The 14674-nt window shown below is 44.0% G+C and overlaps 1 protein-coding gene across 1 annotated transcript in view; it reads right to left on the reverse strand.

The window, feature by feature from the left end:
- LOC311110513 (uncharacterized protein) overlaps positions 1-14674 on the reverse strand; it is a gene marked incomplete at its 5' end in the record, with an annotated part of 38405 nt that overhangs the window by 2518 nt on the left and 21213 nt on the right. The window contains 8 exons of the mRNA XM_084153033.1: positions 528-579; positions 5693-5785; positions 7638-7758; positions 8326-8385; positions 8726-8872; positions 9210-9339; positions 9441-9532; positions 11995-12056. Coding sequence (XP_084009159.1) covers positions 528-579; positions 5693-5785; positions 7638-7758; positions 8326-8385; positions 8726-8872; positions 9210-9339; positions 9441-9532; positions 11995-12056 — 757 coding nt within the window. The remainder of the gene's footprint in view (positions 1-527; positions 580-5692; positions 5786-7637; positions 7759-8325; positions 8386-8725; positions 8873-9209; positions 9340-9440; positions 9533-11994; positions 12057-14674) is intronic.

A 14674-nucleotide genomic window follows, 5' to 3' on the forward strand; every position in this document is an offset into this window, starting at 1 on the left:
GAGAGAGAGAGAGAGAGAGAGAGAGAGAGAGAGAGAGAGAGAGAGAGAGAGAGAGAGAGAGAGAGAGAGAGAGAGAGAGAGAGAGAGAGAGAGAGAGAGAGAGAGAGAGAGAGAGAGAGAGAGAGAGACAAACAGGAGAGAAAGATAAATAGAGGAAGAGAGAGCACACGTGAAAGTGACAAATGCCCTGGTTTTGTGCTTGATCAATACCCTGGAGTTTGGGGGGAACACATTCCTGCCTAGTGTTAACAGAAGCCTGGAGCCAACGCTGTCTACTCTGGCTCTGCTTGGATAAACAACCCAGACACTGGACACCTTTAGTCTATCACATGACCCGCAGTAAAGGCCATCTAGAGGTAGAGGTACATGTTCCATGTAGCCTGGGGATCTAAACATTGACACAGCGCAGTAAAGAGTGAACTTAGCTGATAATTTAGTAAGCTGTTGTGACACAACATTATCATTGTCCCAATGTTATCATACTGAAGCTCTAACATCTGAAAAAATCACATCAGGTGTATTCTTACATCTTATGAGTGTTCTCTAGTTGTGTTTCTTGTGCCTCCAGATGAGTTTTTGCTGTGAGAGAAAACATAGTCAGAATATAGGCATAGCAAGCCACTCAACAGGATAACATCAGACAGTATGCAGAGTTCAGCAGTAATGGATCATTATATACTGTACATGTGGTACTCCATCCCATGAGCTACTGTAGTTACTAGTTCAATTATTATGGAAAACATAAAGATACAATGCGGTGATGATAACAATGCGGCCGGTTACACATAAGCTATAGAACAAGGTTTTATTATCAGTATTGATAAATACACAAAAGTATGTGGACACCCCTTCAAATGAGTGGATTCTGCTATTTCAGCCACACCCGTTTCTGACAGGTGTATAAAATCGTGCACACAGCCATGCAATCTCCATAGACAAACATTGGCAGTAGAATGGCCCGTGACTTTCAACGTGGCACTGTCATAGGATGCCACCTTTCCAACAAGTCAGTTCATACAATTTCTGCCCTCCTAGAGCCACCCTGGTCAACTGTTAGTGCTGTTATTGTGAAGTGGAAACGTCTAGGAGCAACAACGGCTCAGCCGCGAAGTGGTAGGCCACATAAGCTCACAGAACGGGATCGCTGAGTGCTGAAGCACTTAGCTCGTAAAAATCGTCTGTCCTCGGTTGCAACACTCACTACCGAGTTCCAAACTGCCTCTGGAAGCAACGTCAGCACAATAACTGTTTGTTGGGAGCTTCATGAAATGGGTTTCCATGGCCAAGCAGCCGCACACAAGCCTAAGATCACCATGCACAATTCAAAGAGTCGGCTGGAGTGGTGTAAAGCTCGCCGCCATTGGACTCTGGAGCAGTGTAAACGCGTTCTCCTGAGTGATGAATCACGCTTCACCATCTGGCAGTCCGACGGACAAATCTGGGTTTGGCGGATGCCAGGAGAACACTACCTGCCCCAATGCATAGTGCCAACTGTAACATTTGGTGAAGGAGGAATAATGTTCTGGGGCTGTTTTTCATGGTTCGGGCTAGGCCCCTTAGTTCCAGTGAAGGGAAATCTTAACGCTACAGCATACAATGACATTCTAGACGATTCTGTGCTTCCAACTTTGTGGCAACAGTTTGGGGAAGGCCCTTTCCTGTTTCAGCATGACAATGCCCCAGTGCACAAAGTGAGGTCCATACAGAAATGGTTTGTCGAGATCGGTGTAGAAGAACTTGACTGGCCTGCACAGCGCCCTGACCTCAACCCCATCGAACACCTTTGGGATGAATTGGAATGCAGACTGCGAGCCAGGCCTAATCACCCAACATCAGTGCTCGACCTCACTAATGCTCTTGTGGCCGACTGGAAGCAAGTCCCCGTAGCAATGTTCCAACATTTAGTGGAAATCATTCCCAGAAGAGTGGAGGCTGTTATAGCAGCAAAGGGGGGACCAACTCCATATTAATGGCCATGATTTTGGAATGAGATGTTCGACAAGCTTTTGTCCAAGTAGTGTAGCTTAAACAATTTCTCATATAGGCAGAATGACTGGGTTTCCCCTTTATAGACAGTTTGCACAGGATTTCACACATCACCATTAATAACACTTGCTGTCATTTTCAGGGTTAGTTCATGTAATTGTGTGTTGAACTGACTGCGGTGACACCACTGACAAATGAACACCATGGTTTTCTAGGCAAGTGTTCTTTGTGTACATTTAGTATTAATGAGTTCAGGGAATTATTGTGAAATATCCTCAAACTCAGAGGAATTCCAGAGGATATCCTTAGCCTTAGGAGGATTTTTTCATAATTCTCTCTCCTTCCACCCTGTATAAACAAATATGTTGATTCGACGTACAATTGTACGGCAACCAGCTGCAATAGGATTGTGAGTTTGCAACAAAAAAAAATGTGTTGAGCAAACTCACAACAAAAGTTTGTGTGTGAACATTTTGTTGAGCAAACTCACAATCCTATTGCAGCTGGTTGCCTTACAATTGTACATTGAATCAATATCTTTTTTTTTTCTTCTTTTTTTTTTTTACAGTGCAGTAACTTCATCGAGATATTGAGGAAGTCTGTGATACTGTAACTAAGGTGTTCTGGTGAACCAATATTTGTCTGAGACCTGACTTGCATTAGCTACCTGAGAAAATGCCTATAGGCCAACGTTTTAGTTGAGTGGGCTGACACAGTCTTGTAGTGTGCAGACAAGGATGTCAAAGCTAAGGTGAACTGTACCTTAGGTGGTTCGGTGAACCACGCTTGCTTTTGGACTAACAACAGTCTTGTGGCGTGCAGACGACCCGGGTTCAAACCCCAGCCAATCTCATCTGCGTGTTTCTCCAGCTATATTGCTTTTGCTTTCACACACAATCCTGCTAGTAGATATATACCATTCTTAGTTCCTTCAAGGGTAGCATCCAAATCCATAGAAACCTAAAACCTCTTCATTGCTTTCCAAGACATCCACTAAAGCAGACGGGTTAGGAATCTTTCTTGGCATGGATCTTCGGCCTGTCTTTATCCAGGGAACATCAAATCGCTGCGTGTAATTGAAGCCAGAGCGACATCTAAGAAACGCTGACATGTACAATGGGACGATCACTTTTGTCCACGGCTCCCTGTACTAAATCATCCTATAACTGATGCTCTCTTCTACATCTGCTTCCTATTGCTCATCAATAACCAATCAGAAATCAGAACAGGATGGATGTCATCAGATCAATGCAACAGCATAACAATCAGCAAAGAAGTATGGAATCCATTTTGAATTTCATACATCATGCACTGTATAGGGTGAGTTAATACCGGCCTTATATACACATGTCAGTACAATACCAAGAGGTTTAAAAATTGATTTAGGACAACACAGAATAAATCTTATCTGACATGGTATGAGTAGGCAACCCTTCTAGCCAAGGCAGTAGTCAGTCCCCTGAAGAGAGCATGCAGCCAGTATTACTAATCTTAATATTTCCATCAGAAACAGATTATCACATGGCCAATGTTCTGTTCGGAGGCACAGAGACTCCATCAAAGGCATCGCATGCATGAGAATCTGTGAAACAAGCGGGGAAAATCGAGCTAGACCAAACAGTGCCGTTCCTACGAGTCCCCTTTCAGTGTTATTCTGTGGTTAGTTTCATGGTCAGAAAATAAACAAGAGTGGTAGAAACCGTGGAGCCAGAAACTGTTTAACTCCAGGGTCTGAAATTATAGAAATAACACAAATAAGACATTGCTGTTGTTGCTCTTTTTTTGCCGCAGTGGAGGCACCCAGCGAATTTAGTCTGGAGCCTTCCAAGTCACATGTCAGTGTTACATCGAACATTCCTCTCTCTGAGGACAACCTCGTCATTTGCATCAAAGGGAAAACCCAATATTTATTTCGGAGAGACGCTTTCATCCAGGCTTCCTTTAAAGTTGGACTCAAGGACAGTGAGCAACATAGTGGAAGAGCATGTGTTATAGATTACCAACTCTCATTTGAATAGAACAGCACTTGAGAAGGGCCAGTGAGCTCAGAATTACAAGAAGAAAGGGAACAGATAGCTAGAAATACCCTGCTATGTAAAACTGCCTAGAATGTCATCCTACATGTTTTAATAGACATGACAACCAAACCTTACTTCGTCTGTTATGATGAGCATAGTTCCATTCTTTTAAACAGAGTTTTCTATGCTTTACCTCAGAGTTAAGTAAGTTAAAAGGACTGAGATGCAGTGGTGAAGGTACTCTTTCAAGGGAGGTTGTTGAAAGGCTCTGGGAGGGAGGGTGATAACAAACACACTGTGGTCAAATGAAAACAAACATGGCCGATCGCAGAGGGAAGGCGCTAGGTGGATTCATCATCAGCGCTCTTTCCGCTGCTAATTCATCATCCCTGTTTTAACTGTTCCCAGGGTAAACAGCTTCCTCCAAGTGTTTATTTGATTTCCTGATATGACGGAGGGAGGAATGGAGGGAACGAGAGAGTAAACGAGTGAAGTTGAGAGAGGAGGCTCTCCCAGAGGCCATACAGTAAAAAGGGAAAGACAAGAGGTGAAGAATGACCAGGAGGAGGAAGACAAGGACAAACCAGATTGCCATTACAGTTACACTATCTACCCTGTCAGGGTCCAATCCCGCCTGTAGTCCTCATTATGTGTTCATGTTTGGCCTGGGTGTACGTCTGCTCTTGAAATGTCCTTCAGACAGGTCAAAGGCTCAGCTAACAGGTGCTGCTACAGCTCATCATAACATAGGGACAAAGCTGAAACAATAGCCTTGAGTTATTCAATGCAGTCTGGGATAAGCAGAGATCTCCATGGAAACTGCGTTGAATCAAATCAAAATCAAATCAAATTGCATTCGTCACATACACAGTTTATAGCAGGTATAAAAGGTGCAGTGAAATGCTAACTCCCTCAACATTGCAGTACAATAATAAAATAAGTTATTAGAAGAAGATAGTATGCATTGTAATAACCTGATATGTACACAATATACAGTGTGCTATGTCAAGTATGACTGTATTTACAATATAAAGTGGGTAGTGACTTGGTCATGCAGTTGAATAAATAGTATATAATAGAACAGCTGCATTGACTGTGTGTGTGTGTGTGTGTGTGTGTGTGTGTGTGTGTGTGTGCTTGTGTGTGTTTGTGTGTAAGGGTTTGATGTGTGGAGAGTCAGTGCAAATAGTCACAAGGTGCAGGTCTGAGCAGGTAGAATGATGGTCTCTACATGTCTTCCTTCCAAACACTGTACATTAACCAGAAGAGCAACTGAGATATCAGTCTTGGCAGGACAGATGCAGTGCAGTCTAACCAAAGGTTAGCATGATGATCAACTGCCCATCTCTACACTCTATTCTCTAACACAGATCCAAGATGGCTTCCTCATGTCAGGTATTCTGACACTGAACATAATCCAGTGGGATATCTGAGGCATTAGTTATTGGCCTCCATCTTTGGGACAGCTACACTTTAGTTGCACCAAGGATAAGGGGTATCAATGACCCGTCTCGAAGCTTGACTCTCACTTGAAGAACCAAAATGGCTTCCCTTATCATTGATCAATGGTCCATTTGTCTCAGCCACAACCCAAAATGGCCTCAGTGATTGTTGAGTCATTTGTCAAGTAACCACAACTGGGGCACCTTCACCTCTTGCCTGTCTGTACTCTGTGTTCGGAAACTCACCTTGGCTCAGAAACTCCTCCATCTTCTCTTTAAAGGGTTGCAAGTGCTCTTCAGAAGAGACCTGACAGACCTTCTCTGTCTCGGCCGAGCATGCTGGAGTGGAGGAGCACAAAGAAGGAAGAAAAAGAATGAGACAGCTTGTAAATACTATTTTTGACATTGCAATATTACACTCTACCTGTTTGTGTAATTGGGGCTAATTACCATACATAATGGATTGGGCAACGGCAAACTAACCAGTAATGATGCATTCCCATTCACCCTAATACTTTTCTCCAAACAATGAGTGATACCCTTGGAACCTGCAGACCCCTTAAGCGTCCCTTGACGCACCCCAGAGTCACGGTCCATCAGCGGCCATGATGAATCCAAAAACTTGCCTGCCAGAGTTCTCGGAGTTAATTGGTTGACCATATGGCCCCCTCTGTGGAGCTAGCTGTTGTCCTGAGGGCCATACAAGCCCACTGCTGTGGGACGCCTACTAATTAACCTAATCCCAAGGCAACTGTCATCGAAGCCCACATCTGTTACAACACTCAGCTCTAAAGTAAAGAGAACCCTACAGTATGTGATGAAGCATTTATGTACGCCATCATGGTACACTGCCATTGGGAATGAGTAAGTGAGTCAGCCTCCCAATGGACCTGGGCAACCCGATCTTCACGCGTTAGAAATAATGAGAAGATTGATTGCAGTGCAGTAAAAAACAATAGGTTTAACAGTAAGATACATAAAACATGATAGAGAACAGAGGAGATTTGGGTGATTATTCTTGATCGACACATATAAAATAGATGCACTCTGTTAGCGTTAATGTTTCCCCACCTGTAGACCCCTATAACGTGCTGTAAGTGTTGAATGAGTCAGGACTGACTAATGAATATAATAAGTATTTCCCCATTCAGTCATTAATTCGGTCGCACAGGGATTTTGTTTTCAACCAATGAGCTTGGCTTTAAGTGTATAATCTCATTTCCACACTTCATCAGGGCTTTTTGTTGGGAAAAGACTTTACAGACTTTCAGCCAAGCCTGATCGCAGTAATTCCCTGTAAACCTCCAAAACATTTTCATAAATGCTACCTGGACTTGTATTATATGCGAAGTGACCTAGTATTTAGGTTGAACTATAATAAAAAGGATACACAGACTATATTCTGTTCTTGCTCTACTGGATGGCTGTCAAACATTATTGCTACCCACCCAGTACACTGATAGTTTTGAAGGTTTTAATTATGGGACCTTCAGATCTTATGGTTTGTAATTTACATTTACATTTTAGTCATTTAGCAGAAGCTCTTATCCAGAGCGACTTACAGTTAGTTAGTGCATACATTTTTTTTTTTTCATACCCCCTATGGGAATCGAACCCACAACCCTGGCGTTGCAAACGCCGTGCTCTATCAACTGAGCTACATCCCTGCCGGCCATTCCCTCCCCTAACCTGGGCCAATTGCGCGCCACCCCATGTGAGTATGCGGGTGCTGCATAAATAAGGAGGCCTCTCCAGGCCCTTGACCCACTCTGAGGGGCCTGAGCTGGGGCACACAGGTAGGAGAAGCCCTCTGAACCTCGCTTGTTTGGATCTCTGTGTTGTGAGGACAGTAAAAGCGCACCTAGCGGATTCTACAGGAGTCAGCTCCTGACTCTCCATCTGGTTTGGTGGTCTGTACGACAAACAGATGCTATCTGTTGACCCTGTTCCGTGATCAAGACAGCACTATGGTTGGGCACACTTGGAAGAAATTCCCATGATAGAGATACAGGGATGCATTTCACCCGAGTTATACTTTCATAAACTCTACACAATGGATCATAAACATGATGTGACACCTGTCATAATCAACGTTGATTCAGGTTTACTACCTGGTGTTGGTGATATACAGTCCAAGGTTTGCAAATGGAGCTCCAATGGAGAAAAATATATTTGTGGGAGCCAGTCTCACCGTTGAGGTCTTTCCTTAGCTTGCGTAGATCTCTCTGAAAGTCCTCAAACTTCATCTGAGAGGCCTGGAAGAGGTCCTGGGGTTCAGGGAGAGGGTAGACACAGGTCTCTCTACCTGCGTCCTGACAACACACACACACACACACACACACACACACACACACACACAGTCAAAGTCAATCATCATCAAAGACCAGAGCAACCCTCTCCAGCATACATCTCAGGTAAGATTGGGATATCAGTAGTATCTTATCAGTAGTCCAAACATTCCCAATAAGATACGGTTGCATGGTGGTAGTGGTTATAGTCATCAGCTAGAGAGGAGCCATTGTAATCGAAGAATACGTTTATGCTGTCCATCAGTGTTACCAGGGAGCCATTAGGAGCCCAGAACAGTGTCATGTAGGTTGATGTTGGCAACATACTCTCGGCTGAGTTCATCTCATCTGGCTAACCTAATTATTTACAATAGGCCCCCTTTGGATCCTGTGCCAGCTAACGTAGTACAGGTCGGCCTGAACTGAGAGGGAACTGTTGCAAAATGGGGGAAAGGAAAATAAATAATTTGATTAAAAAATAAGCCACGCTATCCTCTGGCGAGAAGGAAGATGAAAAGGGGTCTGGAAAGATATCTCAGCAAATCAGAGTAAATCAGAAAGGGGTTCAAATAAACAGGAACTAAAACATACCTCATCAAAGTGCCTTAGATAGTAAGCAACGATGTATGACAAAAGACTCTGAGAGTTATCCTGAAAGAGAGAAATAAATAAACCAAATAAATAAACCGTAAATCCTTTTTGTCATTAATCTAATCATTTTAGAGCAGAATGTTTTCACTTAGAAGTTCAGCACCGCAAAGCAATGCATCAAACACAAGTGAAATCTCTGCTGGTAACTTGTCTTATATTCTTTATGGGCACCTCTCTGGGATTCCAATACTGAAAACACTGACCACTATGTTCTTACAGGACACCACTGGTGGTACACCAAAAGTCTAACAAGCAGTCAGTCACCCACTCATTTGGGGACAAAGCCATTCCCTAAGCACCGTAATAGAGCAGTTATGGTCCGAGCTCAACACACACTCACACTGCTCTTGACGTCCTTGAGTTTGGGCAGGATGTCCAGAGTGAAGCCGTCAGCCTGCCCGCGTGATCGGTTCCCTCCGTTCATGAAGTTCCCAAAAGCTAAGACGAGAGCTAGCACCTGCATCACACACTGACCTCTCTGCAGAATCTGATACACAGCATGGGGAAAGACAGAGACAAGGAGTTGAGGGAGTTAGAGGAAGGGGAGGACGAAGACAGGTAGAGAAGGATAAATGAAAGGAGGAGAAAGGGAAATGAGAGACAGAATATATAAGAGAGAGGATAGAGAAGACAGAGGGGGAAATAGACAAAACAGAAGAAGAGCGAGAGATAGTTCATTTCAGTGCATCTGGTATCAATATTTGCCCTCTGCAGAGATAATGGCTCTCATTCCTTATGCACCGAACACTCTGGATGCATGGCTGTACATTACATTGTCCACTAACGTTACAGGCTGTTTTCAGACAGATGTAGAGGAGACTCACAGTACACACTCTCTGAAGGATTTCAACTTTCCGGAGGATGGAGGAGATGCATTCATCAAAGGTTGATTGAAAGAGGATGCAAAACACCCTTCCTGAGAAATTGGGGATTTGGGACAACTGGAAGAGAAACCTTAGAGAAGAGGATAGAACAAGAACAAGATGATAGTGATAAAAGACTTAACCAGACCCCATTTTGAAATAGTGATTTTCTTGGCCAACATTTGCTCTCACTGTTCAGGCTTGTCCAATGGCTTTCTGTCATCCTTATCTTTGGATGACTTGATGTGCTTCTCAATCTTCTCCATCTCGTCTTGCTGGGCTCTCTGAAATAGGTAAAGAGTGTGATAATGGGTAACAGTAGTGAAACACAAAAGAATACCTTGTGCTTGAGATATACTGTACATGCACACAAACCCTGTTCTTTCACTTAGAAGGGAACTGAATGTGGTCAAATACAGCCCTTGCAGATACTTTATAAACACTATAGTATGGTTTCGATTTATAACATATTTGCCCATTCTCCGACACAAAACCACAGTTTAGTACAAGGTGGTCGAACAAAAATAAACCAGGACAGAGATGGCCTCTCATTTAACAAAGGCAAAGACAATAGAGGTTGACAGGTCTGATCCAGAATGCAAAACCATAAAACGTCAGACACAGAGAAATGTAAACTCTGTAAGCAAACTCTCATGACTTCAGGCTTGTCTGAGGAAGCAGGCTAGGGGACCTGACGTTGACTCCAGAGCCTGGCCCAGGAATAAATCAGCAGTAGCACATCAAACACAGGGTGAATTAGTATTCAACACACTCTGCCTTGGGTCCGCGAGGGGAAGCTCTGGTTCTGGTTAACAACATGTTTTAAAGTGTAAATACATTTAACATGAAACAGGTCCTTTTTAAACTTGTGGGTGTACCAACGTGAGGAGTAATTTGTGGACAAGAAGATATGATGGTGAGATCTATGAATTGGTACATTTCTTTTTGGCTGTGATAGTATGAGAGAAAGTTGCATGTGACATTACAGAGAAAGGTGACCTTTTGGAAAATGACTTTGGACCAAAGGTCACTGCTATGTGAACAATCCTTTATTTCTGGTCAACTCTGTTTTTCTAAACCTCCCATGTATGGCACTAAACTTCAAGTCAAGATTATTTTCTGATGAAAGGGTTCTGTGAGAACGTAGCCTGAGGTGCTATTATTGTACTGACCCATGTCACTGTCATCAATTATGTGTTTTTCATTCAAAATGTCAGTGTTGTTATAATGTTCCTCAACCTCTGCAGTCGCAGCCTATGAGTAGATGTCATGAGTGTAAGGGTTGGAGTTTGTCATGCTGTTGCTTATCATGTGCACAGTGATGTGGTGTTGGGAGGGGTTCCCTGAACTTCTAAGAGTCGTGTGAGATGGTTACGACTCCTGATATTTGTGGGGAGGGGTACCTCACAGTGACCTCTTCCTTCCTGTGGGTTTGTGTTGTGAGAGCAGTAGTGGTTATATTCTCAGAGCCCACAGACAGGGTGACTCCACGTCTTACTGTGAAGTGAGGAGTGACCTTCTCCATGGCTCTGTGTTTGTGAGTGTGTTCTAGAACTGTGAGGGTGTAACCATTAGAACCCCTCATTCCGAAGTCAGGGTGGCTACACTGCCAACTGTGGTTAGGGGTTGGAGACCGGGAGACAGGATGGAGTCTCGCAATACAAAAGAGAAACAATTTGGCTCCTCAACTCAATAACACAGCCTCAGGCAAGACAGAAGAGGGAGAGAGGTTAAACCACAGGAGGTTGGTGGGACCTTAATTGGGGAGGACGGGCTCGTGGTAATGGCTGAAGTGGAATCAGTGGAATGGTATCAAATACATCAAACATATGGTTTCCATGTGTTTGATACCATTCCATTTCCTCCGTTCCAGCCATTATTATGAGCCATCCTCCCCTCAGCAGCCTCCACTGGCCGTTTTACGTCTTGCAGGGCTAATGATGTAGCTATGGGAACCTTCACCACCAGCAGGGTGTACTAGGGAGTCTTATTCTAAAGCAATTAAATAATAACAAACTTTATTACATTATTCTATTATCCCATTGTACTTGAATAAAACAGTGCCTATTATAACAGTGGAGAGAAATACATTAAAACCCAATAGAGATAATGTGTCTCTACTCCCCTTGTATGATAATGCATGTCTTACAAGAGAGGAGCCAACTTCTTTAAACAACAATAGAAGTTTACTAGAGAAAAGTATATCCCCTTCCAGCAGACATACAGTACACAGGGCTGACTCTGTGGCCAAATACCACACATACCAATAGGGATTGTGGCGTCCATGTTTGTTTTGGTATTTAAAGCACATTTCCTTTAGTTCGCCTTTCAAGTGGACCAGATGGAACATGAACTCCAGATACAGAGGCATGTTCAGAGCAGACGCTGTGGAACTGACATCCACAACAAAATCATTAAACTATTCTGGAAATACTATAAAGACTTAGGTAATGACTAAAGATTCAAAGACTGTTTCTGAAAAGCCTGCCTTCCCACATGTTCCAAGGAAGGTGCACTTAATTGATGGGAATTGTAGTTTTTTTCAATGTAGTGCTGACTAAATTAGTGTCAATTAACCACCTCAGGGACCAGTGGCCAGCAAAACCCCACGGACCAGCACAGGTCCACGGACTGGAGGTTGAGAAACCCAAAACTCTTTTTTTTTCTTTTGTGAAAGTTCTTGTCATCAAACGTTTACAATGAAAAAGCATAGTGTATAATCATGAATATATTGCAAACAACTTACATTGTCATACAGGGATTGCAAGGTCTCAAGGTCCACCACAGTGTTGTCCATGTTCAGAATGGCTTTAAAGGAAAGGAAAGAATAGGTAGCATTTAATGATAATATCTGCCAAGTTCCTATTGGATAAAAGATTTTGGTCCCATCTCACAAATAAATCTTAACCAGTCATGACAAGAACAACAACAACATGTTTTCAACCTTGGCAGATCTGCCATACACTCATACCTTTAGCCCCCTGACTGAGTTATAATTCATGTTGGACTAAAAGATAACATGTCAAGATATCTAGACTGATTACAGTCCCATTTCCCTACTAAATAATGCTATTGATCCTGGATTTTGATCCATGACAAATATGAGAAACAGGTTTTGGCCTGTTGCTGGTAAAAACACAGTGACTTCAACACATGAATAATCTACAGTACAAAAATGAATACACATATCTACAATACATTTGGTTTCTAGGTTGTTTGTACCAGGGCGGTTCTTGTTGGCCATCTGATGAACTGGTGACACATCTCACACACTGCAGTACAGACTGCTTTCTCACACAACAGGTACTATTGGAACTGAGTATCCACGTGATCAGCCCTCCCCTTTAACACTGGTGGAGGTATGCATTGAGCACAGTGAGACCACACAGGTATATCATTTGATCTATGTTGAAGTACTGTAACAAAGCTCATCTCAAAGAAACAGGATATAACAAACATTACATATTCAGGGTCTCCGACGGTACTTCTGATTACGAAAGGTTCATCAACTTGCATGACACATGCATTCCTAACTGAAACTTTTGCACACAAGCTCCTATGTAATAGAAGCAGAATGTAACCTTCCCTGGAATATAACCATAGATAAATCAGTTGAATGAGGGTTCTACGAAAACCTCTGTAGCTACTGTTCACCACCTAATCCCTTAATCTCAAATCAAATCAAATGTATTGGTCACATACACATGGTTAGCAGATGTTATTGCGATTGTAGCGAAATGCTTGTGCTTCTAGTTCTGACAGTGCAGCAATATCTAGCAAGTAATCTCTGTGTGAAGAATCAGTATTTTCGCCGACCTGTCTATCAGTGTACCTTTACTTGTTAGTGATATCCAATTGGTAGTTACAGTCTTGTCCCATCCTCTACGGACTCGGGAGAGGCGAAGGTCGAGAGCCATGCGTCCTCCGAAACACGACCCCGCCAAGCCGCACTGCTTGCTTAACCCGCACCAATATGTCGAAGGAAACACCGTACACCGTAGTCAGCATGCATGCGCCCGGCCCGCCACAAGGCATCGCTAGAGCGCGATGGGACATGGACATCCCGGCCGGCCAAACCCTCCCCTAACCCGGACGACGCTGGGCCAATTGTGCGCCGCCTCATGGGTCTCCTGGTCGAGGCTGGCTGCGACACAGCCTGGGATCGAACCAGGGTCTGTAGTGACACCTCTAGCACTGCATGCAGTGCCTTAGACCGCTGCGCCACTCAGAAGGCCCAGAGTTTCGTTACTTGTCATGTTTTGTGTTTTTTGTGGACCCCAGGAAGAATAGCTGCTGCCTTTGCAAAAGCTAATGGGGATCCAAATAAACCAATAAACAAAGCATCAACCCTGTTGTGATCCTCTTCCAATCATTCATTTGGCTGGCCATGATCTGCAGGAAATCATGTTGGATTTGTAAATTCCTGTGTAAAGGCCTTTTGGTGTTTCTATAATGTGGTCAGTCTGGTCAAACAAGTAAAACTGTCAGTTCTTTATTTTATTTCATTTTCCCATGTCTGTCTGTCAACAGAAAATTGCTGTGAGAGAAGATGAACAATCCTCGGAAAGCTTTTCTTCTTCTATAATATTCATTCCTCTATCTCTACTTCAGTCCCCCTGTGACTCCGTCACATACTCCATTTCTCTCTCTCTCACACCATACCCTCTGTCTGCCAGTTTCTCTCTCTCTTTATTTAGCTTTCACTCTCAACCCTTTCACACTCTCTTTCCCTCCACAGTCACCACAGGGCCAGCCTCCCCCTTCCTTGCAGCGCCTGGTCTCTCTCTGCTTGCTCTCTCTCTCTGCCTGCTATCTCTCTCTCCGCCTGCTCTCTCTCTGCCTGCTCTCTCTCTCTCCGCCTGCTCTCTCTCTCTCCGCCTGCTCTCTCTCTCTCCGCCTGCTCTCTCTCTCTCCGCCTGCTCTCTCTCTCTCCGCCTGCTCTCTCTCTCGCTGCCTCTTCTCTCTCTCTCTGCCTGCTCTCTCTCTCTCTGCCTGTTCTCTCTCTCTCTGCCTGCTCTCTATCTCTCTGCCTGCTCTCTCTCTCTCTGCCTGCTCTCTCTCTCACTGCCTGCTCTCTCTCTCTGCCTGCTCTCTCTCTCTGCCTGCTCTCTCTCTCTCTCTGCCTGCTCTCTCTCTCGCTGCCTGCTCTCTCTCTCTGCCTGCTCTCTATCTCTCTGCCTGCTCTCTCTCTCTCTGCCTGCTCTCTCTCTCGCTGCCTGCTCTCTCTCTCTGCCTGCTCTCTCTCTCTCTGCCTGCCTGCTCTCTCTCTCTCACTAATTTGGTTTTAGTTACTGACTCAAACAGGGCTGAGTATCTGACAATAAGGCACGAGAGGGTGTGGTATATGGTCAATATGGTCAATATGTCCAGGCACTCAGCGATGTGTCGTGCTTAAGAACAGCCCTTAGCCGTGGTATATTGGCCAT

This window comes from Coregonus lavaretus (genome assembly GCF_964263955.1).
Source record: "Coregonus lavaretus genome assembly, chromosome: 36".
Taxonomy (NCBI): Eukaryota; Metazoa; Chordata; class Actinopteri; order Salmoniformes; family Salmonidae; genus Coregonus; species Coregonus lavaretus.